General features: G+C 36.4%; 1 protein-coding gene across 39 annotated transcripts in view; it reads right to left on the bottom strand.

Annotated features, from left to right (window-relative positions):
* LOC114302914 (pentatricopeptide repeat-containing protein At1g55630) overlaps positions 1 to 25,667 on the bottom strand; it is a 32,100-nt gene extending 6,433 nt beyond the window's left edge. For 6 of the 39 annotated variants that reach the window (XM_082892123.1, XM_082892125.1, XM_028248006.2 and 3 more), the window contains exons 1-3: positions 25,380 to 25,667; positions 22,957 to 24,765; positions 15,467 to 15,654 (exon numbers count right to left, since the gene is read on the bottom strand). In XM_082892123.1, the coding sequence (XP_082748249.1) occupies positions 23,061 to 24,554 (1,494 nt within the window). In that variant the 5' untranslated portion in view covers positions 24,555 to 24,765; positions 25,380 to 25,667 and the 3' untranslated portion in view covers positions 15,467 to 15,654; positions 22,957 to 23,060. Of the gene's footprint in view, positions 1 to 12,041; positions 12,226 to 15,466; positions 15,655 to 15,740; positions 15,900 to 16,125; positions 16,649 to 21,822; positions 21,866 to 22,956; positions 24,766 to 25,379 lie in introns of those variants that run through there. The other 33 variants (XM_082892147.1, XM_028248022.2, XM_082892148.1 and 30 more) reach the window with 16 other exon arrangements.
* Between the last annotated feature and the right edge of the window lie 1,230 nt (positions 25,668 to 26,897).

The following is a 26,897-nucleotide window of genomic DNA, read 5'->3' as shown; positions in this document are numbered from 1 at the left end:
ACTCCAAGTAGCAAAATTTTTCCTATTTACACTATACTCATAATACAGTGAACATGAGTGATGAGAAAGAGAAAAATCAGCATTAACCGGAACGGGTTTCATGGAAACCTCAGTAGCCACGGCAGAAGGTGGCTCAATCATAGTGAAGGAGAAAGGGTCTATAAATCACACACCAATGCACTAATAACAGCAAAAAAATAAGTCCAAAAGAGCAAGAAAAACGATAACTTACCCCAAGAACTGCTACTAAACAAACCCTGCTAGCCCAACAAGCAACGAAAACAGAAGAGAGGTGCTTAATACATCAGCACTACACCCCCGAAAGGGGAAAAAATAGGAGCCGAACCACCCTAGAGGGGGTGTCGAATCACTCTAGACTAGGATGAAACTTGGTCAACAGCGAGATGAGCCTCAGCAGGTGTGATCCAACTTACCGAAGGGTATAGGAGGATGGGTAAGTGATTTCGAGTGGTCTAGGAGGGGTGAGTGAGATTGTCAAGCGGTCTAGAGAGGAGAGGAGGGTTGACGGCAACTAAAGAAGGAAGGAAGGAGATAAAGAAAGTGTTGGGCAGTGAAGTAGAGGTGCTGACAGGTATGAGAAGGTGGTCCAGGGTTTCTAGAACTTGGCTCTGATACCAAAAAGAGTGAAGAATGTTTGGCTTATCCTTGAATGAGGTAGAGCCATGTATATATAATGAATGAATATTACAATTTAGGAAACAAAGAAATTACGGCACTAAATATGTGATTTATACAATCACGGATTTTATACAAACTACCTATGGAACACGAGTACTCCAAAAATGATGTCGTACAAGTACCGGGTGCGGGTACGCATACCGATACGGCAGTATGTGCATCAGGTACGACGAATGCATGCCGGGTATGGCAAATACATTTGGATACATCGTGGGTATGACATTGGTACGGCGAATTGAAACATTTTTTTTTTTTTTTTTTTGCAATTACTATAATTTGTATTATTCTTCTTTCGATTTTGATAATATCAAGTAATTTATTTCCAACACCCTTTACCCATAAATCACAAATCACAGTTATGCTCTCTTTTACATCCTATTTTAGACAATCAAAAAAGAAAAATAAATAATTATATAACTTTTTAGATAAGTTACTCTCTTTTTAGTTTTGATATTGAAACTTTGATTTGTATGCTGAATGTTTAGCTATAAATTTTTTTTAAAAAAAAAAAAAAAAAATTGACATACCAGAATCGTCCCCGTACCTGTACCTTACTTTTTTAAGAATTTATCGTATCGGTGTACCCATATCATATCCATACCCACACCCATGCCTCATAGCAAACTACTATAAATATAAAAATACAATTTCCCAAATCCAACAATGACCAGCTTGGGCCCTATCTCTACTAGCTTAGAGGTAATCCCTACTTCCATTCTCAAGTTTCTTGTAATTTCTATTCTTATCAAAGTAATCTTGAGATCTTAAGATCATTGTTGGGTTGTTGTTGATAGTATAGTTGGATTCTTTCTTCTACCTCTTTCTGTAGCTAGTGGAGGCATGTATAGTGACTTTGGCCAAGTCCAACTTGCTTTTTCTTGATTTATTATGAGTTAGAAATCTAGGCACGGCTTCCACCATGAAAAGAGACCAGATCTCTCCTCCCGAACCTCTTTTACATGAATTGGAGTAGTTTATACTCATTTTCATAAGTAGAAAGAAAGCCCTCTCTTATCATTAGAGTTTCTCCTTTTCTGTTATTTTGATTGTTTTTATTGATGTAGAAGTCCAGGAAGGGTTTTCTCCGTAAGAGTAGATTGAATCTCATCCCTCGTTGCTATTTCATGAATTTAGGTAACTTACACCCCTTTTCATGTGTTTGAGGGTGAGAATCTCTTTACCCTCATTAGAGCCTTCTTTATTTTATTGCTTTATTGAGTATTGATGATGTAGAAACCAAGGTATGGTTTCCTCCACGAGGATAAGTTAGTTCTATCTTCTCAAAACACTCTTTCATGGATTCAGGTAGTCCCTACTCGTTTCCGTGCATATTAAGGCTGGAACCTCCTTATCCTCCTCAGTTTATTTTATCTTAGCTATTAGTTGTTATACTTGTGTGCATTGGAATGGGTTTCTTCTCTCATTCTATCTCTTAGCATAGTTTTATTTGCTATCATGATATTCACATGTTTAGATTAGAGTCATGCATCCGAGCCCGGATTATTATGTATTGATATATATCATTATGTGGTGTGTTTCCTTTAATGACTCGTATGCCATCTTTAGCAATCAAGCTCGTAGGATTCATTTCATGAGTGATTACATTTTATAGATTATTGCATCTAGGATCATGTATATTTCTAATTAGTTGTCTTTTATTGCACTTGGCTGGAGTATCCATTGAGTCTCCTTTTCATTTTTCTTTGCATATCATCTAGTCTCACATCTAAGATCATGCATTGATTTCTAACCCCTTACACTCACGACATGGTGCAGAGGAGTACTCAGTGAGCCTTTCTCCTTTCTCTTGCAACATGTGTGTGTTTGCCTTTTTATAATGTCTAGCATGTGCTACCATGAGGCTATGTGCTTACGTGCTATACCTCTATGATTGCTCATTGTATGGAGGCATCGTTGCCTAAGTTAGGATGATTTTGATCTCTTCACGCGTTAGTTACCTTGTTTTCACGAGATTTCTGCTTTCAAACCCTTTTCAAATGGCAAGAGATTAGAATGTTCCAAAATAGATGATCTGGTCTATACTTGTTTACTCCACATAGTAAGGGGTTGTTTGGAAAGTGCTAGATTAGTATACTTTTTGACTTTTTACGAAAAAACGTGAAATATTTGTTGGGTTTGAAGTGTTGTGGTAGAGAGGTGATATGACTCAAATAAAATGATTATGACCCAAATATGATAATGCTATTTTAGCACATGCTAAACAAGAACTAAATATAGCATTAGTAATTGAGTTATATGATAATATTATGTTAATAATTCTCATATCAAGAATTAGTAGAGCCGATCTTTGATCGGGTGAGTGGAGGTGCTCAATTCATGACCTTTCCCCCCATACCTAAGCTCATGAGCTAAGACACTTTAGTTATGATGGATAATGGCCTATGGCACGAGTCAGGGTTTCTTAGTTTTTCCAAAAAAATTATGTGGTGACTCCATGTCAAATGTTTGATCTAGATTTAGCACTTCTGTATGATTAGTGGATTTTCATCAGATATGCTAAGTCTTGACCATTCATTTGCATCTCAAATAGCACCCCGGTTACTTCCGTGAGCATGAGACATGGAGGAGCGGCTGGTGCCTTCTAACTATCGGGAAGGAGGATCCCACAATATAGACAGAGTGACTACTTGTGGTTTTGGACTAAATTGCAACTATTACCTTTTCCATCTAAACTAACTAAATGGTGGTATACACTTACCAAGTTTGAGAGTGGGCATAGTTTACATAAAAAATTAAATAGAAATTAAAGTATAAAAAGACACTTTTATCCTTTATCTTCATCATCTACATTCAAATCCCAAAAACTTGACACTAACCAACCCCACCCTCCCTCACTCCCAGCCACCTTTACTCTCTCTAAGTCCTGCTGCCACCCATCTCTCCTCCGCAACAACCCCCACTTATCCCGTCCACCCATCCATTGGTTCACAGTTCAGGCACACACTCAGATCCAACCAGTGAATCTGTGTGTAAATCCAGAATTTGAAACCCATGGATGGCACCTACTGTGTGTATATATAAATATAATAATATCCTTAGGGTCCTGCTATTATACTTATCATTACATGTTAATTACTGTAAATATATATATATATATATATATTACATCTTGTGTGTTATATTTTAAATTTCTTTTCTATTCAAATGAGATTCTTTTGTATATATTTTTTTATTCATTAAAATTGATGTTAGTGGTGGTTAAGTTTAATAGGATGGTGAAGGTGATTTTAGTTTATCTTAACAAAGACAGAAATGAGGGTACAAAGGTATTTTCGCATTTTTCCGTCAACAGAGTTAATTATGCACTTTAGTGCAAAACAACGTGGAGGGGGGATTTGCATATTTTTAAATGACAAGGACGTAAACTACTCCGAAGGTATACCGCGGGGGGGAAGGGGGGGGGGGGTGTAAAATGAATCTTACCCATATTTATTCTAATAGAATACATGCATAAGTCAAAGAAAGGATTTTATCACTAACAACTAAATAGAATACATAAATGTACTCAATCAATGTTCACGAGCTCATTTAGCCCAACTTATGCTAGTGGTGGAGCCACTACATGCCCAGAGAGAAAACAAGTGTTGGAAGATTGGGTGCTTCATATTTTGTAAAGCCCTTCCATTCAATTTAGTGAATGATCCATATTGGGTAGCTACAGTTGATGGGATTGCTAATTTTGGCCCTAGTTTCAAGCCCCCTTCCATGCATAAATTGAGAACATGGATCCTTCAAGAGAAAGTAGAAGATATTAATGTTATGATGGAGGAACACAGGAAATCATGGGAACAATTTGGATGCTCAATTATGTTTGATGATTGGACAGATGGAAAAAGTTGAGTTCTTATCAATTTTCTTGTGAATAGCCCTGCTGGAACGTGGTTTCTAAAAAAAATTTTTGATCAATAACAAAAGCTTTATTGATAAATCAAAAAAAGAAGAGAAGATAAGGCATCCTCTAAAAAGGAACATGGTTTCTAAAATTAGTTACTTAGAAAATATGAGGAAGAAGAACTCCGAAAATATGAGGAAGAAGGAATATATTTCTGTTATATTCAAAACTTCTTATTTTACAAGACCAAATGACACTCCTTATATAGGAGATATTACAAACATCATTATAACCCATTATATGCCACTTACATATTATATATTACCACTATCTACCACTATCATATTATATACATGCCACTATCTACCACCAACACCACTATCATATTCTATACATGCCACTATCTACCACCAACACCACTATCATATTCTATACATGCCACTATCTACCACCAACACCACTATCATATTATATACATGCCACTATCTTATTATATGCATTAACACAAATTTCTAGCACTCCCCCTCAAGCTGGTTTGAAGATATCTTCCATAGCCAGCTTGCTAGTCAGCTTATCAAATTGCTTCTTGTGTAGTCCCTTCGTTAGCACATCAGCTAATTGTTCACCTGTTGGAAGGTAGGTCATACAGATTATGCCAGCATTGATTTTCTCCTTGATGAAATGTTTATCCACTTCTATATGTTTTGTGCGATCATGTAGAACTGGATTATGAGCTATAGATATAGCTGCTTTGTTGTCACAATAGACCTTCATAGGTGTCGGGTGAGAAAGCTTTAATTCTTCAAGAATTCTTTTAATCCACATTACTTCACAGATTCCATGGGCAACAGCTCTGAACTCTGTTTTTGCACTACTTCTAGCTACCACATTCTGTTTTTTACTCCGCCATGTAACTAGGTTCCCACCTACAAAGGAGCAGTATCCGGATGTTGATCTCCTGTCTGTAACACTTCCTGCCCAGTCTGCATCTGTGTATACTTCAACTTGAAGATGTCCATATTTCTTGAACAGTAAGCCTCTCCCTGGAGTTCCTTTCAAATATCTTAAGATCTTATAAACGGCCTCAAAGTGCTCTGCCCCTGGTGAGTGCATGAACTGACTTACCATGCTGACTGCAAAGGCAATATTAGGCCGCGTATGAGACAAGTAAATCAATTTCCCAACAAGTCGCTGATATTGTTCCCTCTCTTTGACTTCTTCAGCCTTAGCAGCTTGTAACTTCAAGTTAGGCTCGATCGGAGTCTCCACCATCTTACAACCAAGCATACCTGTTTCTCTGAGGAGATCAAGAACATATTTTCTCTGATTAACAAATATACCTTCCTTGGATCTTGCAAATTCCATTCCGAGGAAATACTTGAGGGCTCACAGATCCTTAATGTGAAATTCTTTTGCGAGTTTCTCTTTGAGGGCTGCTAACTCTGCTTCATCATTACCAGTTAAAATGATGTCATCAACATAAACAATCAAAATTGCAATTTTACTGTTTTTTGAATGTTTATAAAATATTGTGTGATCTGCTTGACTCTGCGAGAAGCCACAACTGATAACTGCCTTCCCAAAGCGTTCAAACCATGCTCTTGGTGATTGTTTGAGTCCGTATAATGACTTGTTCAATCTGCATACTCTGTCGCTTCCAAGTCTCTGCTCAAATCCCGGCGGTAGGCTCATGAACACCTCCTCGTCAAGATCACCATTGAGAAATGCATTTTTAATGTCAAGTTGATGTAGAGGCCAATCTAAATTTACTGCAAGAGATAACAGTACTCTGATGGAATTTATTTTAGCAACAGGAGCAAACGTCTCCTGATAGTCGATCCCATAAGTTTGAGTGAAGCCTTTAGCCACCAGTCTCGCCTTGTATCTCTCAACGCTTCCATCTGCGTTACATTTTATCGTAAACACCCATTTACACCCAACTGTTTTCTTGTCTTTGGGTAGATCAACTATCTCCCAAGTACCACTTCTCCTTAAAGCATTCATCTCCTCCATGACTGCTAATTTCCAATTCGGATCATCCAATGCTTCCTGTATATTCCTTGGAACAAACAAGTGTGAAATCCTAGATGTGAAAGCTCTATGATTTTTAGACAGTCTTTGATAGGAGAGGTAATTTGCAATAGGATGTTTAATGCAATTTCGGACACCTTTCCTAATTGCTATAGGAACATCAAGGTCGGAAATAGAAGGAATAGGATTACCTAAAATTTCGATGCCAGAACTCGGGTGGACATTCGGGTCATTATTCCTCAGATGAAATCGCTTCCTAGTATAAACCTGCAGCTCAGGATTTAGATCATTTTGTAGTACTTCTCCCCCTAAACAAGAATCTTCTTGACTAGGCACCATAGAACTTGGTTCTCCTAAGTGATCATTATCAGACAGATGTGGTTTTTGTGTAGGATAAATGACATTGGGGAGCGGGATAGAAATATCCCAAAAACGGTCTTCTACTCCACTTGTCTCCCCCTGAAGAGAAGTGTTGGGGAAATAGGATTTTGTTTCCACAAATGACACATCCATACTCACATGAAATTTCTTGGTTTGAGGATCGAAACACTTATACCCCTTTTGTTTGAGGAATAACCCAAAAAAACACATTTTATAGCACGGGGGTCAAGTTTTGAACGAAATTGACTGGGAACATGAACATAGGCAGTACATCCAAAAACTTTGGCGAGTAAATCAGAAAACAATCTCGTGTCAGGAAAAAAAGTTTTGAGACAATCGAAAGGTGTTTTGTATGTTAACACCTTTGTAGGCATCCTGTTTATCAAATAAGAGGCTGTTAAAATTGCTTCACCCCATAAATATTTAGGAACATGCATGTAAAACATTATAGCACGTGCTACTTCAAGTAGATGTTTATTTTTTCGTTCTGCAATGCCATTTTGTTGAGGGGTATCCCGACATGTAGATTGATGAAAAATCCCCTTTTTTTCCAAAAACTCACCCAACTGCTCATTGAAATATTCTGTTCCATTATCAGAATGTAAAATACCAATTTTGGTTTGAAATTGGTTTTCAATCATATTGTAAAAATTTGTAAATAAATTTTTCACGTCAGATTTTTTATTCATCAAATAAATCCAACATAAGCGGGTATGGTCATCAATAAATGTAACAAACCATCTTTTACCAGAAAGAGTAGTGATTTTAGAAGGGCCCCAAACATCACTATGAATCAAATAAAAAGGTTTGGAAGCCTGGTAAGGTTTTGGCAAATAAGTAGAGCGATGAAATTTTGCAAAAATGCAACTTTCACAATGAAAAGAAGAACAATCAATCCCTTTAAATAATTCTGGAAATAAATGTTTCAGATAAAGAAAACTAGGATGTCCTAGCCTATAGTGCCATAGCATTATTTTTTCTCGAACAGAGATTGAACTAGTACTATTAAAGCTCTGAGTTTTTTTATTACTAACAGGTACTTCATCAAAGTAGTAAAGACCTTCAAGCATCCTAGCACGCCCAATCATCATCCCCGAGTTCTGGTCCTGAAATTCACAATGGGATTCAAAAAATGTAACACGACAATTAGAATCCTTAGATAGTTTACTGACAGACAAAAGGTTACAGGCTAAGTTGGGGACGTGAAGAACAGCATTGAGATTAATTTTCTCAGTTAGTTTAATAAATCCTTTTCCTGCAATAGGTGAAAAACTACCATCGGCTATTCTGATTTTGTCATGACCAGAACAAGGGAAATAGGTACTAAATAAATGGGAAAAACTAGTCATGTGATCGGAGGCACCGGAATCTATGATCCACGGAGAGAAGTTTAGGCAAGAGAAGGCTTTAGGATTTCTACCTATTTGTGCCAACAAAACACTAGGAGTACCGGATGAGGAGTTGGATTTTATCAGCTTTAAGAGTTGATTAATCTGCTCTTTGTTGAAGGGACCTGAATCGGCTTCATTAGCGGTAGGAAAGCCACGATTCTTCTCTCCTTGTTTGCTGCTTTTCCAGTTGACAGGTTTGCCATGGATCTTCCAACACGTTTCGCGTGTATGGCGAGGCTTGTTGCAAAAATCACACCAGACCCGTGGCTTATCATCAAACCTGCGCTGGTAATTTGCAGCCTTGTTGGCCGCAGCATCACTAATTAAAGCAGAAATTTCAATTGATTCACCAGTACCTTTTTTCTTAAGCATGACGCTCCTTCGGCTCTCTTCCCTTCTAACTTCGGCAAATACTTCGCCAATGGATGGGAGAGGAGGTCTGCCAATAATTCTTCCTCGCACTTCATCGAACTCAATGTTGAGGCCGGCAAGAAACTTGTAAATACGGCTGTCTTCCACAGTTTTCTTGTGGTGGTTGCAGTCGTCAACCGATTTCCATTCGTATGTGTTGAAGATGTCAAGATCCTGCCACAACCTTTTCAACGAATTGAAATATTTGGTGACGGAATCATCTCCTTGACGAATCTCTCCCAACTTCAAAGTTAATTCGAAAACTTGAGATTGGTTTCCTAGGTCAGAATACATCTGACTAACATTATCCCACAATTCTTGTGCAGTAGGATAGCACATGTAATTAGAGCTTATATCCTCCTCCATGGAATTGACCAACCATGTCATAACCATGGAATTTTCAGCGTCCCAACTGTCGAACAGCGGATCATTAACAGCAGGAGCCTTCTTGTCACCAGTGATGTAACCGATCTTTCCTTGCCCACGGATATACATCCGGACAGATTGTGACCAGCGGAGAAAATTATCACCATTTAGGCGGATGGTGGTGATTTGGACAGAGTGAGAGTTTGACGTTTTCACCGGAATGGCAGCGGTAGGGGTTGAAGTGGTTTCGGACGTGACTTCCGACATGGCTATGACGGTTTTAGGGCTGCTGTGTTTTTTGTAGCTCTGATACCAACTTAGAAAATATGAGGAAGAAGAACTCCGAAAATATGAGGAAGAAGGAATATATTTCTGTTATATTCAAAACTTCTTATTTTACAAGACCAAATGACACTCCTTATATAGGAGATATTACAAACATCATTATAACCCATTATATGCCACTTACATATTATATATTACCACTATCTACCACTATCATATTATATACATGCCACTATCTACCACCAACACCACTATCATATTCTATACATGCCACTATCTACCACCAACACCACTATCATATTATATACATGCCACTATCTTATTATATGCATTAACACAAATTTCTAGCAAGATGCATCTTATACTATCAAAAATGGTGAGTTAATGTTTAACTATCTTGATAGTTTTATAAATGAAATCGGGGAAGAAAACGTTGTTCAAGTTATTACTAATAGTGCCTCAAATTATGTGGATGATGGGTCGAGACTCATGTAGCAGAGGAAGAGGTTGTACTAGACTCCATGTGCAATGCATTGTATTTGATTTAATGCTGGAGGACATTACAAAATTGAAGGTCTTTCATCAGATTCGCTCACTAGCTAGGCAAGTAGTGAAGTTCATATATGGGCATTCTTGGATTCTTTCACTAATGAAATCACTACCTATCTCACTCCTGAAAGTCTTTATAAGCAAAAGCATGTTTTCTTCCAAAAAGTAGGCTTCTAGTAGTTGGGCAAGAAAGGTTGAAGGGGTAAAGGCTCGTGCAACTGTGTTGTTTGATCCAACATTTTGCCTTAATGTTGCTTTTTGTATCAAAAGCACAATACCTTTGGTTAATGTTTTGCGAGAAGTTGATTCAGAGGAGAAGCTTGACATGGGTTATCTATAGGAGTTGATGGACACCGCCGAAGAAAAGATTGCTTCCAATTGTAGAGGAAATGCCAGGAAGTAAGGACGAATTTGAAACAAGATAGATGCGATATGGACACCACAAATTCTTAGACCTTTGCAAGCTGCTCTTTATTATCTAAACCCTTAGTTGAGCTATTGAGGCACTTTCTCTAATGTTGACAAGGTGAGACAAGGACTGTAAGAGTGTATGGATAAAATGTTGAGTTGCGAAGAGCGTCACAAGGCTGATATCCAATTGGACTAATATGACCAAGCAAAAGGGGAATTCAAAAGTCGTGTTGCAATGAACTCTAAAGCGATACGCTCTCCAAGTAAGGAATTAATATTAAAATAATTTCCTAATTGCATAGTTTAAAATTGAAATACAAGACTACAGTTATTCGCGCATTTTCCAAATTTATGTAGCTAATTGGTGGATTCGTTTTGGGAGCACGACACCGAGACAAAGTTTGACATTCAAGTTCTTAGTCTTACTTGTAGTGCTTCAAGGAACTAGAGCACCTTTGAGTAGGTAAATTATGCTTTTTCCCTAAATGTTTTTTTTATTGTGTTAAAAAAATTCCATAATTCTAACTTGTTTGTATTAGATTCATACAAAAAAGAATAGGCTTGAACACAAACGTTTGAATGTTTGTCTATGTGAAGTGCAACACTCAACTAAGAGAAAGAAGCATCAAGAGAAGAAAAAACATTGATCCAATACTCAATGATGAAATTGATTCTAATGATGAGAGGATTGCCGAAAAAGATCTTGTCCTCACACTTGATGCTTCTTGGCTTGATAATGAAGAGTTGTTTGATGTTGACACAATTAGGATTGTGCCTATCGCTACCAATGAAAGGAGTGTGGAGACTCAATCAGCGGCAAAGGCAAGAAAATTGGTGAAGACTCAAGAATTAAAAAAATTATGGACTACATGAATTTATTATTTATGTGGCTCTTTAAATAATTCAAAATCCAATTTAATGTATAGGCAATGATGAAGGAAAAGGCAAGGCAATGAGAGTAATTACCCTTGTGGATGAAGATATGGACTTGAAGGAAGTTGTTGGAATAGATGATGCAACCTATCCCATCATAGATAGGTGGATGAAGATGATGATAGTATTAATGGGGATGCCTTAAGAGTGATATATTATTTGTTTACTGTTTTTGTTTATGGAACTTATGTTATTTTGTTTACGCAATATCTTGAATTTAAGTTATTTTAACTCAAGTTATTTTGATGACAATATTAATGACGAAGACTTAGTATGTCTGACAATGCTTGAATATATTAATTCATTATGTTTTTATGTCCATAATGTTTTTTATGAATTTTGGATAACTTAAGAGTGATCTAACATTTGTTTATTGTATGGAACTTATGTTATTTGTTTATGCAATATCTTCAATTTAAGTTATTTTGATGATAATATTAATGACGAAGACTTATTAGAATGATCTTGCAATGCTTGAATTAATTAATTCATTTTGTTTTTATGCTCAGAATGATTTTTATAAATTTTGTATGTTATTCCTTTTTTTATATTTTTCATATTGTATTTAATTAATTTTACATTTTATAAAATAATATAAAATAAAAAAATCAACACTCAAAAAGCTTACACCTCAACGCCTCAAGGCTTACGCCTCGCCTCGTCAAGGGTAATTAGTTGCTCTCATCAGTGAAAGAACCCAAGAATGCCCATATATTAATTTCACTACTTACCTAGCTAGTGAGAGAGTCTACTCACAGACCTTCAATTTTGCAATGTCCTCCAGCATTAAATCAATGCAATGCAGCACACGGTGTCCAGTACAACCTCTTCCCTTTCTCCATAAGCCTTGACCCAGCATTCACATAATTTGAGGCATTAACAGTGATAACTTGAAGAATTCCTCCCCGATTTCATCTATAATACCAAAGTTTTCAAAGGCGAAAGCGCAAGGCGAGGCGTAAGCCTTCGAGGTGTTGAGCGTAAGCCTTTTGAATATTGAACTTCTTAATTTTATAAAATATAAAATTAATTAAACATAGCATAAAAATATAATTTTTTTAAAAAGGATAACATATAAAATTCATAAAAACCATTTTAGACATAAAAACAAAATAATAAATTCAAGCATTGTAAGAGCAGTCCAAGTCTTCCTCATTGATACTATTGCCAATAACTTGAGTGATAGATCACTCTTAAGTCAAAATAACTTAAATTCCAACTGTTCCATAAACAAAATAACTTAAGTTTCGTAAACAAAAATAGTAAACAAATGCTAGATCACTCTATGTCATCCTCATTAATACTATCATCATCTTCATCTACTATATCTATGGTAGCATAGGTCTCAGCATCTATTCCACCAACTTCTTCCAAGACCATATCTTCATCCACAAGGGTTACTTGCCTTTTCATTCATCATTACCAGTGCATTAAATAGAATTTTGAATTAATTGAAGAGCTACATAAATAATATATTCATTTAGTTCATAATTTTTGCATCATTACCCAAGTCGTACTATTCTGTACCACAAGGTTTCGAAACTCTTTATCAATACCGGCCCGCCACAAGAATACATCTCATATGCAATCCACAAGGCTCACCCTACCACTGAAGGAACAATTTCATGAACGACACCCCGGACCACCAGGTTTCAATCCCCATTTCATATCTACTTAATATAAAATAACTATGAGCAAATAACAAAGTACTATCCATCAATCATCTACATTTAAGTGCATGCAAACATAGTAAGCCCGCCCAAACATTATAATGGAGGAAACAAGCCTTTAATAACATTAACCCAGATTCTGGAGATTTCCAGCAATCTGCTAGCACAAAGAAAAATGGAAAATAAATAGTAAACGATGCTGGAAAATTCTATTTTTTGGTGGAATTGTAGATAATTAAACTAGGAACATTTTCTAAGAAGGGCTCGAAGGAATTTGACCACTAGAGAGTGAGGAAATAATTTAAAACCGTGGGGGAGATGGAGGATGTTGATGGGTTGGCAGCTATCCTAGGTTCTAAAGTGGCAACATTGCCAGTGTCCTACTTGGGATTGCCTTTGGGGTCGACTTTTAAGGCAGTTTTAGTGTGGGATGGGGTGGTGGAAAGGGTTCAGTGGCGGTTAGCGGGGTGGAAGTGCTAATATTTGTCCAAAGGTGGGAGGTTGACGTTGATCAAGAGTTTGTTAGGAAGTATTCTGACTTATTTTATGTCGATGCATGTTAGCCTTGTTTTGGTGGCGCATTGGTTGGAGAAATTGCAACGGGATTTTCTTTAGGGTGGGGCGGGTAAGGATTTTAAATATCATTTAGTGGATTGGAAGATGGTGTCTAGGTCCAGGGAGGGTTGGGGATTCGAAGTTAAGTGATTTTTAATAGGGCTTTGTTGGGGAAGTGGTTGTGGAGATCTGTGAGGGAAGTGGATCGCTTGTGGCAGAGGTTGGTGGTGGCTAAATATGGCATTGGGTGGGGAGGTTGGTGTTCTGGGGAGATGAGGAGTACTCATGGGAGGGGTTTATGGCTTGGGAGGGAAAGTTTTGGAAGTGGGTTAGTTTTAGTGTGGGTTGTGGTCCTGGGTAAGGTTTTGGACAGATTGGTGGTGTGGCGAGCGAAGTTTCGATGTCAGTTTCCATTGGTGTTCCAAATTCCGGATTATCAGTATGCGGAGGTTGCTCCCTACTTGTCTATAATGGATGGTAGGATGGTGGGGGATGTAAAGCTTCGTAAGGCAGTGTTTGATTGAGAGGTTGATCAGCTGGTGGACTTTTTGGCGGAGTTGTATAGTTCGAGGGGTGTTGCGGTGGGTGAGAACAAGTTAAGGTGGAGGTGTAACAGGGCCAAAGGGGTATTCTCTGTGTCATCTTTTTATCAGGTGTAGGTGGGGACCAGGGATGTTTCTTTCCCTTGGCAATGGGTTTGGGTTTCTAGGGTGCCATTTAAAGTGGTGCTTTTGTTTGGTTGGCTGCGCATGGTCGAATTTTGACTTTGGATAATTTAATTCGCTGTTAGCATATCTTGGTTAATTGGTGTTGTTTGTGTTGTCATGGAATATGTGTTGCATCTTCTTCATTGTCCAATGATGCATCAATTATGCGAGTTGATTTTTGGTGTATTCAATTTGGTTTGGGTGCAGCAAGGGATGGTGACGGATGTGTTGGTTAGTTGGAGAGGGGGTAAGGTAGGGAAGAGGCATTGGAGGGCTTGGTTGCTGGCTCCTTTATGCCTAATGTGGCTGGTGTGGTTGGAACAAAATCATCGGACGTCCAGGGGGTAGTGGCTTCGGTCCTCGCTTGAAAAACAAGTTGTTGGTTGTCTTGCACAGATGGGTCTCAGGGACTACGGACCCAGATTTATTTGCTATTTTGGATTTTATTGAGTCTTTATTTCTTCATTGATTGTAGTTATTGGGTTCTTTGCATCGTCTTGATACTTTTTTTAATAATATTTACTTCTTATTTATCCAAAAAAAAAAAAACGTGGGTAAGTCCAGATTCGTCGCATTTTGGCAAAACGGGAGTATCTCATTCGATACTTAACAAAAATGGTTGAGACCAGTGGCATTGGAAATATAACTTAAAGACCTAACTTTTCCAATTTGAATCACTCAAAAATTCCTTCTAAGGAAGAAATCATGGCTTTTTGAAGTTGGCCTAGCTGCTATCTTGCCAACAGTGGAGAAGTAAAACATGTTTTCGGCTACCAAATGTTGTCAAACAATTTTATAAAACGTCTCACACTTAAAGGTCATCCTAAAATAGTTCCAATAGCTTCAGATTCTAGAAATAACATTTTTTTAAAAAAAAAAAATTTACTACGCATTTGGAAGTCAAGGCAGATTCTGGAAAGTATTTTTTTTTTTTTTTGGAAGTGTTAAGTAAGAACCAAATCTGCTAATCTCTATTCTCATGCATGCAAGGCCACACCATTATTTTTGAAGTCATTCTTATATATTTAAGATACATTTCAGATCATACTAATGGAACCAAGAGAAAAGAAGTGAAGCAAAAACAAATGGAAAGAAAACATCAAGCTTAGAGACCCCTCTTGTATTGAGTCCTTTAACCATTTCCTTCATGCATCTTTATAAAAATTAGAATGTAACAGATGCACTTCAAAGTTTTAGCGAGGATAGAGCTTCAAGTTTTCCTACCTTAAGATAGCTTTCAAAAATCCTTCAAGTTGATGAGCTTTCTTTTCCTTTCTTCCTCTCTTCCTTTCCTTTCTTCTTCCTCTCTTTCTTTCAACTCAAAACTAGACTACAAAGTTAGCAATGAGTATCGTCCATACTGTGTTCAGGTCTCCACTGAACAAGGGAAACATGCACCCACACATTCAACACTGGAATTAAGCCAAAATATTACTTAGAATTGTTAAAAATAAAATAAATTGGACACTTCAACAGAATAAGAAATTGTGTAACCCACAAGCTTAAGGAACCTCATTGTACTTCACAATGGTCAGCCACATTATGAGTATACGGCCATCTCTAAACCATTGTGAATCTAACAAATGCTCTGTATCCATGACTGCAATTTGGCATGTCCCGCCATTTAAATTGGATTGAGAAATATCTAATATACAGTCTACAAAATTGCACAAGAACAAAAAGACCATCATAAGCAAAAATATAAAATAAAAATGTCGAAGGGGAAGATTGCAGTTATTTGGCAACTAGAAGCCAAGCAAACTTAAGTGGGAGGAGGAAAGAGGATTGGGAAACTGCCACATTGCAAACTCACTTTGTAAGTCAGCAACGTAGTATTGGAAAAAAATATGGAAGGGAAAACAGATATTGGACCATTGACTGACCAGTTATTAGGTCCTTCGAGGGGTAACAACCTTGTGCTTTTTATTACTACCATCACAGTTGTCCCTATAAAAATTAAAAAGGACTTCAATATGGCTCCCTCTTTCTTTATGTTCTTGATTTATTGCAGAAAACCAATGGATCATTATAAAAAATATTAGCTGGACTCATTTCTCTCATGTTGACTGGGCCAATCTTGGAGTTTTGATAGTGTCAGCAGGTCTGGAGAAGAAAAAAAAGAAAGCCCCTCAAGTGCTTATGAGGACTCCCAAACTTGTTACAATTTCTGCATGACAACTAGTGGCCAATACTCTTCCTTGTTCCTTGAGCCAGGACTCCTTACTTAATATATGTTAGCCTTCAAAATCAATATGCAAGCATAAAAAGGACAATAGCTCAAAGGAAGAAACTGGAGAGCCTCATTTCAATAGTTCATCAACTGAGGTGATGGCTAACAAAGGGATAAAAACTTTCTTTTTTCTATTTGGATTCGGTGGAGGGAGAACAGGTATGCTTATTAGTAACCTGAAAGCCAAATAATAAGTATATTAAAAAAGACAGTATTACTAGTAGATTAGTAACAAAAGAACTCCTCAAGGTTTTACTGCACCACTATGACTGAAACAATTTAAGTTGGACGCTCAAGCTAAATAAAGCTTAAAAAAATCTAGCACTATATTTCAAAAACATAATTTTATGAGAAGGCATCCTGGTATATGGGCTGGGCAGGCATCCTTTCTAGAAGTACTTCTACATGTTCATGTTAAAACATTCACCTAGACAAGTCACAGGCAAGGAGAGTCCATTAACTAACTTCTATAAATTTATCCATGTACTATTGTTCGACACATGCACAAGATGAGCCTGACTCATACATGATTCATGGGCGAAGTACCCTAGTACAAATAGAGAAGGTAAATTTTCCTTTTCCTTGTGATTATAACCAATTTCTTTATTCTTGTTTCTGTTGTCTCAATTCACAAATCACACCATTTTCCCTTATCCAAAAGCTTCAAGCAAACAACCTTCCAAGTTCTAACATCGGCTTCCATTTTGTACTTCTTTTTTTTTTTTTTCTTCTTTTTTTATAAATGGATTCCATTTTGTACTTTTAGTGGAAATTGATCAGTGGTTCTAGGGAATTTCTAGTTTGAGGTCCTTTAATTTTCAAATATTATTAATTTTTATCTTTTTTTTCTTCTTCATTTTTTTTTTTTTTTTTTTTGGCTTTTGGAGATGCAAAATTACTAATTAAATTGTTGTAATAAAAAAAATTTTAACATATTTTTTCAATTGATAAAATCCACTTAATTTTTTAGTGACATCAACAATCTTAGATATGATTTTATCAATTTTAGTTTTGAAAAAAAATAATTTGCAGAAACAACAGTTACGGGTATTATTAATAAGGGTAAATTACACTTCACCTCCCCAAGGTTGGATAAAAAAACACAGAGGTCCCCTAGAGTTTATTTTGTAACATTAAACCCCCTTGTACTAATGGCCAAACTGCAACTGTTAAGCTTTTTGTCTATTTTAGAAGTGTGTTATATACGCGATTATGAAGAAGTGACGGTCTTTGATCTTACTATGTTTGATCACAAAAGGACAATTATGCCCCTCTTTTCACTCCAAATTTGTAATGGCCATATATGGTCACAAACAATTCAGAAGTTGCACGTATAGTTGCGAGGGTGTTGGATCGAGCTGAAGGAGACAATGGTTGTGAGGGTGATGGCTACCGGTGATGATGGGTGGCCAATGATGAAGAGAAAAAGAGAAGTAGAGGAAATAGAGAGAAAGGGAGCAACGAAGAGAGAGTGGATCGGATTCAGTTTGCCCAATATGAGAGCCTAAAAATATAGACTAACTATTTCCTGCTAGCAACCTACCATATACACCACTGACAACCACTACCAGTAAATAGACCCTCCTTCTGATGCAGAGTATAGAAAGTTCAAGGAAAGTTAAATTTAAAGGCCGAGTGGCAAGGCCTTGGATTGGGGGTGTGCTCTGTCCAAGGTTCAGAGATCAAAACCTCTCAAGTGCTAACAATTCCTTGGGGCCATTAGACTGGAGAAAAACCTTAAATTAATCGTAATGCACTTGTGGGAAACTCCTTGCCGAGGGATTTGTTTGGCTTTGATGTGGGACATTCTAGTGCCAATCAAAACAAAAATTCAAAGAAGAGATAATATTTAGATATTGGCATGATTTCAAAGAGAAATTGATACAAACCATACATAATTACATTTCTAGTGTTATTAGAGTCTTATTTTATAGTTATTTTATATTTTCTAGAGTTTTTAGGTCAATGAAATTTCGTTCACATTCGATGCCATGGGCTGTAGGGGTTGTACATAGGTCATCTTGTGAGTCGAGTTATTTAATTAGTTTTTGTTTATGTTTCTTATTTAGTCTTAGATAGGTTTTGGACTATGAAGCACGGATACTCTGAAAATATAGCCATACTCATACCGGATAAGCTGCATGTGTACCAGATACTCAAAATACGTACCAAGTATTTTTTATACGTTCTTTGGCAGTTGGAAACTCCATGGGTATTGGGTACTTTGTAAGTTTCTTAATAAACTTGTATATTCAATTGTGTTTCTAATACATGAGTACATCAGTTTATATAACAACCTAACCCTAACACTGAAAAGGAAACTAAAATAATTTCTCAATTCCTAACATTCCCTAAAATATATAAAAATATATACTATTATATATACATAAAACCTAATATTCTCACAATTTCATGACTACGGGAGGGTACATCGAGAGTATACCAAACTATGGGACATTAATGGAGATATATTTAATTTATTAGCAAATTATGATTTACTTGAAATTACAAATCTTTTACTTGATATGCTAAAGATGAAAAATGTATTATTTAATGATGAAGTTGATGGAAGTAAAAAATTGAATTTCAAGTTTTCAAATTTGGCTTAGCTTGCTTTTGAGATGAAACTTTATCTTGTAATTTCTCCTACTTAGTGGCATTAAAATAGCTTATAGACTTTGTTGTGGTATTGGTATTGTTGAATTATGATTTCTCTTTTTATTTTGTAATTTTTCCTTTTAGTTTTGGTATTGAACTTTGATTTGTAGATTGAATTTCAAATTATAAATCATAAAAACTAAAAAAATTATTAACATACCCCATTTGTACCCGTATCTTATTTCTTTTACATCTTGCCATATTGGCGTAACCGTATCAATATCTGTACCCGCACTCATGTTTCATAGGTTTTGGAAGTCTAAATTTTAGAAATTTTCTACTTTGTAATCTTAGTTGATAAAGGAAGTTTCTAACGTCTACATAAAGTTATGTAATACTTCTAATTTAATAAAATTGATATTTTAGAGAATTTTCAGAGCTTTAAAACCTCTTTGGGTTTGTGTGATGCAATCCTACCCCTAGGTGTGATGCGTAAAGGATTCTAGGAGTAATCCCTAGAACTATCTTCTTCTCTTGCTTTCTTTCTTTCTTTTTTTCTTAAATTTCAGTACTTTAACAGCTAAAACACTGTTTACGGGTACTGGTCACGGCCCCGGAAACACCCGTTGAACAATGCCACAATCTCATCTTTTTATGCTTAAACTCTTATCCCTTTATTACTCTAAACAAACCCTTAAAAACCCTATACTAATATTGCAATTTCAGCCATAAAACCCAATTAATATCAGCCCGAAAGCACACTGTTGTTGTCCCTACTCGTCCGGCATCACTCTACTCTCTCTACTTTCTTCCGCCGCAAACCACCACGCATTACCTGCTCTCATTTAAACACATGCATATATATATAATACCCAATCTCAATTAATCATTTACACATATACACACACACACATATATATACAAGTGAAAGAGTAATGTGGGAAGATTAAGGACAGCAGCAACAGTGGGTTTTGGGGGCCTGATTTGAAGTTGTTTTTATAGCCAAAATCGCAATAAGAATATAGGGTTTTAATGGGTTTGTGTAGGGCAATAAAGGGGTAACAATTTAAGCATGAAAAAATGAGATTTGGCACTGTTTAGGGACTGTTTCAAGGACTATTAACAGTGTTTAGGCTGTAAAAGTGCAGAAGATATAAGAGGGAAAGAAAGGAGAAAAAGAACCAAGAGACCTTAGGCATCACACGTAGGGTTTGATTGCATCACACAATCCATAAGAAAGGTTCAAAGCTCTTGAAATTATCTAAGTTATTAACTCTATTAAATTAGAAACATTACGGCTCTGTTTGAAAGGATTTTCAAATCTTGATTCTACCCCCACATTGAAACATCATGTTTGGATAGAGTTTTGGAACTAGTTTTCTACAACAAACACAAAACTCTGCAGAAAACTCTCTGTAAAATGCGATTTTCATTTTTTTTTTTTTGAAATTTGGCCTAACCGTCCTACCGGACATCCCACCGGTCGTCCGGCAGTTGACCGGAACGGTGCAATTTTTTTTTTTTTTTTTTGGCAATTGATATGTTAATTTTTATATATTTGAAAAAAATATTTTCCAAATTTTTTAAAATTTTTTATGTGCTTTAATAGAATTTTGAGTTGTATGTTTGGTTATGAGTTGTAAGTTTTTGTATCAAATATCAAATGTCACATCAAAAATTTCCCACACACTTCAAAACTCTTTTCAAAACTCTTTCACCAAACAAATTTTCCATACTCAAATCATAATTCCAAAACTCACGAACTCAAAATACAACTCATACTCTCGAATTATAGTTAGAAAGCTCTACCAAACGCAACCTACATGCTTTTATTAGACTTTCGAGACTTCTTTTATTAACTAGGACTCCAAAATAAGAAACTACTAAAGTTTAACTTCCAAAACTCTTCTAAGACCAAATCAGAAACATAAACAATAACCAATAACCAATTAAATAACTTGACCCACAAGACGACCCATAGGCAACAACCCCTACAGCCCACGGCAACAAATATAAAATTACCAAAATACCCCTAACCTAAAAACTCTAAAATCCATAAAATGAGACTCTAATAACACTAGTAGCTTAAAATCATGGCGATTTCCAAATATTATCATTTCTTTAACTTCGTTTTCCTTGCTCTTATTGTGGATTGGATCAAAGATAAAGTGCATTCGGCACCCGACAAATCTTTATACACTCAAGCACCATTTTTTTGTGAAATAAAGATTGTATGCAGATGGAACTCACTCGTAAACCCTTGCAATTGGAAATGAGAGGCACCAACTAACAATTAGAGATAGATAGGTGGATATGTAAGGTATTATGTATTTAAGTTGTGAAAAATTGTCAGAAAAAGTAATATGATAAAAATTATATATTGGGTGACAGTAGTGCAGCTCCAATCCTCCCCATCCCATTGTTCTAGCTGCCACTCACATCGGGCAGAGAACTTTGACCAAAATAAGCAGATTTAACTTCGATCCTGAATCGTACTAACAAATGGAATAATCGGGTAGACTCCGGTTAGACAAACCCACCCGTGGGTGGCATTGGAGATCTCAAACAACTGCTATTAGTATATTTATGTCCCCTAATAGCTGAGACTAATCGAGGATGCCATGTATATATTCACTTCAATGTAATCATAGGATATCCATTAGTTTGAGACATTTCAATATAATTTGGATCAAACCAAGATTTAAGCATTCAAAATAGAAGTTCAAATTAACTTTGAAGAAATACTACTCACCTCAAGTCTTTCAAAGTAAGTGTTAGTTCCAAATATAATCAACCTACATCATATAATGCCATGCGTGTTGGTAGGTAATCCATTTCAATAAAATTAGAGCAATTGAATTTCATTTTTATTAAATTGACTTCTTTAAGGTGTATCAAGATTCAGATGTGTCATTGTTTTGAAATAAAATGTATATGGCTATTTTGTTCACAAACTGTTTAAACTCTCAGTTCATGGCTTTTATCATACAAATGCTGATATCCATTATTTTATATTTAAACTATTTTTAAATTTTCTGAAATGCACATTCTGATGCTGTCCTTTTTATCTAGGTTGCTGATGATTCAACTGTGTATGGTTGTTGTATGTAAGTTGAGGAAATAATACAAAAAACCCCTGGATTGGTTTCCATGATCTCAAATGGACAACCATTGCATTTGGGTTTAAGCCACTGCATATTAACCACACGGCGGTGTTATTGCATTCTTTCAAGGATTCCATATTTCGAGCGGCATTTTGATGTATTGAATAGGTAGTTCAAGTGATCATGCCTTCTACAGCCTACTCATGCCATACTAGCTATAGAAAGGAGTACTTAGAGCTGATATGTGGCTTTGTCGATGTTTAAATTATTACCCCCTATGCAACGGTCTTAAGAATGGTTCAGTGGGGGGTTTCTCTTAAGAGTAAAGAAGACTAATAGAATGTAATGCACAGGGTGCCATAGGTAATGATTCTAGTACAGTGCCACAAATTCCGAAGTTGAAGGCTCAACAGGTTACGTCAAGTGGATTGATACATTTAATCTCCACCGAAACCTTAGTAATACAAACAAAAGATATGGATATAAACCGAAAGCATTTGGGAAATGCTCAATGAAAAAGAAAAGCAACAGAACAAATAAATAATTCGTTCAAATGGCATACCGATAGAGATTTTATGTAAGAAAGACAAGCAAATCCCTAAAAACCTCTCTTTGAAAGAGGCAAAATATCTCAAGGTCAAAGGAAACTCTAGTTAAAAAAAAAGACTTTCTAATTTTCATTATTCAACTGCACGGCATAATAAGGTATGGGAATAAAAAATAAATTGAGCATATTAATGAGTAAAAGGTTATCAAAAGAGTGACGTAAAATTGGAACTTACATGAGATCTGCAATGAGCAGTGGGCAGCAGATGTCAAGTGCGCTCGTCAACAAGTATTCATAAAGTTACAAGTGAATCGCCCTCATTATACATAACTTATCAATTCAGCATCTCCTGTATCCTTTGAACTTTGAAATGAGATGGATGTACTGCCCCTTTTCTACCATATGTCTTATCACTTCATGAGCTTCAGAAAGCTTTCCGGCATTACGCAGATTACTAACTAGAGTGCTATACACAAGAAAATTTGGATTACAGCCTCTGGATTCCATTTCTTTAAGCATTAAACATGCCTCCTCAAATTTTCCAGCCATACAAAGCCCACGGATCATGGAATTGTAGGTAAATACATTTGGCATCTGTCTCTTGATGATCATCTCATCAAAAAACCCTTGAGCCTTCTCAAGTTCCCCCGCCACAATATACCCTGTGATCATAACGGTGTAACAGACCACATCAGGCATGCACCCATGCTTGATCATCTCATCAAAAAAATACTTGCAGGCATCCAAATTTCCTGCTCGGCTGAGCCCATCTATCAATGTTGTAAAGTGAAGAACACTCGGATCGCAACCTACTTCCTTCATGTGGTTCAAAAGATTGAGTGCCGCAAGCGGTTTGTCCCCTTTTCCAAGAACATGGAGAAGGATGTTAAATGTATGGAAATCTGGTGAAAAACCACTTCTACCCATTTCATCTAACAATCTATGAAACTGATCTAGCTTCCCCAGCCTATATTTTGCACACATAAGTATATTATAAGTTAAAATATCAGGGGACTGACCTTCAATCAACATCTGTTGATATACCCACTCAATCAACTTGTACTGGTTTACTACAATAAGGGAATGTAGAATTGCATTGAATGAATGCTTGAATGGCCTATAATTAAATGTCTTCGACTTGATGAACCTCTCTACAACTTTCCTGGCTAAGCCCGCCTCTCCACAAGTACATAACAATATGTTAAAGGTACGTGCAGTGGTTGGGAAACCATTCTCAATCATCTCATCGACTAACCTCCACATTGCTTTAAATTCCTCAGCTTCTGCAAAAATCTTCATAATCAAATGGTACGAATTTACTGTGTGCTTGTAATTCTCTTGTTGATCAGACCACATAAAAAACTTGTACCCCAGTTTTGCACAACGGTTCTTATTTGCATAATTAATTGTTTTCAAAATCCCTAAAAGAACCTCCCTAACAAGTAGGCCTGAAACCCTTATTTGCAAATCATCTAAAGCTGCTTTCGCATCAAACCCAGGACCATCTTGCTGAAGAATTTCAAGAACCTTTTCAGCATCAACTCTCACATTTGCGAGAAAACTGTGTCTTGCAGAGAAATTCCCCCAAGAATGGCTTTTACGGCTGCTTTCCACTCTTGTACAGCCAAGTGACTCATCAAACTCAGGTTTTTCATCAGTAAAATCCATATCTGAACTCCTCCAAGGTTCATTTAAGGATCCCTCTATGATTCCAAACCCATCATCAACACCGTCCCCATAATAGGTACGGCTACATAAGGACCGTGAAATGCCTGAAGAACAAAAAATGCTTTGAACCAACAACCTCTGACCAAGTAGAGTTATAGAGTACATTGCAAGAGCAAACCAAGAAATGGGAAAGAGTTATTCTAGTAACACATAATGGGATCACTGATCCGTCCACAGATGCCGATGTGGGGCTGGCCACGTCATACAAGTGCGGGACGACCACTTTCATTCAACAATTAAAATAAATAAATAAATCGCAGATGGAGAAAACCTATCTCCTTCTGCATATAACCCAGAGAAATGTTCATCATGCCACCTACGAATAACCACAAAACAACGAAGATCATTATATCATCAGCAAGAAAAAGCCTTACTTTACATACATATCTATCTATCTATACTATTATAAAGTGAACACTTTTTATGGTGTCATGCCATGTGGCAATATTTTTTATTTTTTAAAAAAAAGTTAAACAAAGACACGGGCAAGGCTTGAACCCATGGCCATGGGTTTAAGTACGAGGACTCATACCACTTAAGCTAACTACACATTATAATATTAATTTCATTATTACTTTTTTTTTATTCCTACTTATTTAAATTGCACACACATCATGTGTGCCACCCACTAGTCTATATATATGAATACACATCAAGGCCAGCCCTGAGCGTTATGGGACACCAAAATTAGAGCACAATGATATCTGTCTGCAGATAATATGTTTTCAGAAATTATAGCACAACAAAAATCAGAGCTTTACAAACTTAAAGACTAGGGAACACAAATTATGATTGAGAAACTAGGGAACAAATATTAGGGCACAGAAATTAGGAGAAAAATTAGGGCAACAACTATATTGTTCAATTAAAATCTCAGAGAGAAAGAGAGAGAGAGAGAGAGAGAGAGAGAGAGAGAGAGGAAGCACTCACCGCCGGATGTGACTGTTCTCGTCTTCGGTGATGATTGCTCGCTGATCTTGAGTCGTTGCTCTTGAGTTACGTTGCACACACACGGCTGTCAGGCAGAAGTGAGTTTCATATATATATATATATATATCGAGAGAGAGAGAGAGAGAGAGAGAGAGAGAGTTGTGGGGGAGGGAAGTCGTCGCCTTTCAAGTGTTCGACGGAATGTGCGAGAGATGCTGTAAACGCACTCCACAGAATAAAAAACCAAACTCAGATTGATAATCTGAAAATCTACAATAAAAACTAATCTTTGGCTCTGTTTGTTTGTATTCCCAAATCAATTTTCTACGTGTGTTTTGGAGCATCATGTTTGGTTACGTTTTCAAATCAATTTTCTACACTCTCTGCAGAGAACTCTGCGCACACAGGCGTGTTTTCTGTCCACCGGATGACCACCCGGTAGACCACCCGGTAGACCACCCGGATGTCCACCCGGATGTCCGGTTGATTTCCAGATTTTTTTTTTTTTTTTTTTTTTTTTTTTGCAATTGATTTACATAATCGGGACAAATATTTTCTGAAAATTTTTAAATTTTTTATGTGCTTTAAAATAATTTTGAATTGTATATTTAGTTATGAGTTGTAAATTTTTGTATCACATATCAAATGTCACATCAATAATTCCCCACTCAAATCAAACCTCTTTTCCAAAACTATTTTCAAAACTCTTTACCAAACAAATTTTCTACACTCAAATCATAATTCCACAACACACAAACTCAAAATATAACTCATACTCTCAAATCACATTTACAAAACTCTACCAAACGCTACCAAAATATATGTGAAATGATGGGATAAATATTACCTCTTTTGCCCAAAAATGAGTCGTGAGCTGCTACACGACAGACGAAAACCAAATATATAGCCTCCGTTTGGGGAGGTCGATTTGGGTTAAAAGTTCAAAAAAGACTACGGACTTGCTTGGGAATAAATTTATACTTTTTATCTCTCTTTTTTTTTTTTTTTTTTGAGTCACATCAATTAATATCTTCTTTCTATTTTTTTACACCTTTTTATAAAAATTTAAAAAATACACTTATTTAGATCATCTCAAACAACCTCTAAATTCTAAATTAGTCACTAGTAGACGAAAAAGATTTGAAAATTTTTATTTCTGCACATTTATCTACCTTTATGCATACACTTTAATGATTTATTTTTTTATTACAATTTTGCCTTAAAATAAAATTATTAAAGTGTTCTTATCTTCTTCACCAAAACCCAATTTCTTAACCCTAACCCTAGCTCCCACCCACTGCTATTGCCGCCGCCGCCGCCGCCGCCATCAACTCCGCTACAACTTCTTTGTCACAAAACCGTCATCCCCTCCTGAGGATTTAGATTGTGTTTGGCTAGGTTGTTGATAGGAAACAATGCATGTTGATTTAAACAAATTTTTTTTGGGTGAATAGATTTGAACAAATTTAATCCTGCAGAATATTTACAAATAGATGCGTAATACATGGTAATTAAAAC

The sequence above is a fragment of the Camellia sinensis genome, chromosome 10 (assembly GCF_055761805.1).
Source record: "Camellia sinensis isolate YWXY chromosome 10, ASM5576180v1, whole genome shotgun sequence".
NCBI classification, from domain to species: domain Eukaryota; kingdom Viridiplantae; phylum Streptophyta; class Magnoliopsida; order Ericales; family Theaceae; genus Camellia; species Camellia sinensis.
This window is presented reverse-complemented; position numbering and strand designations above follow the sequence as displayed.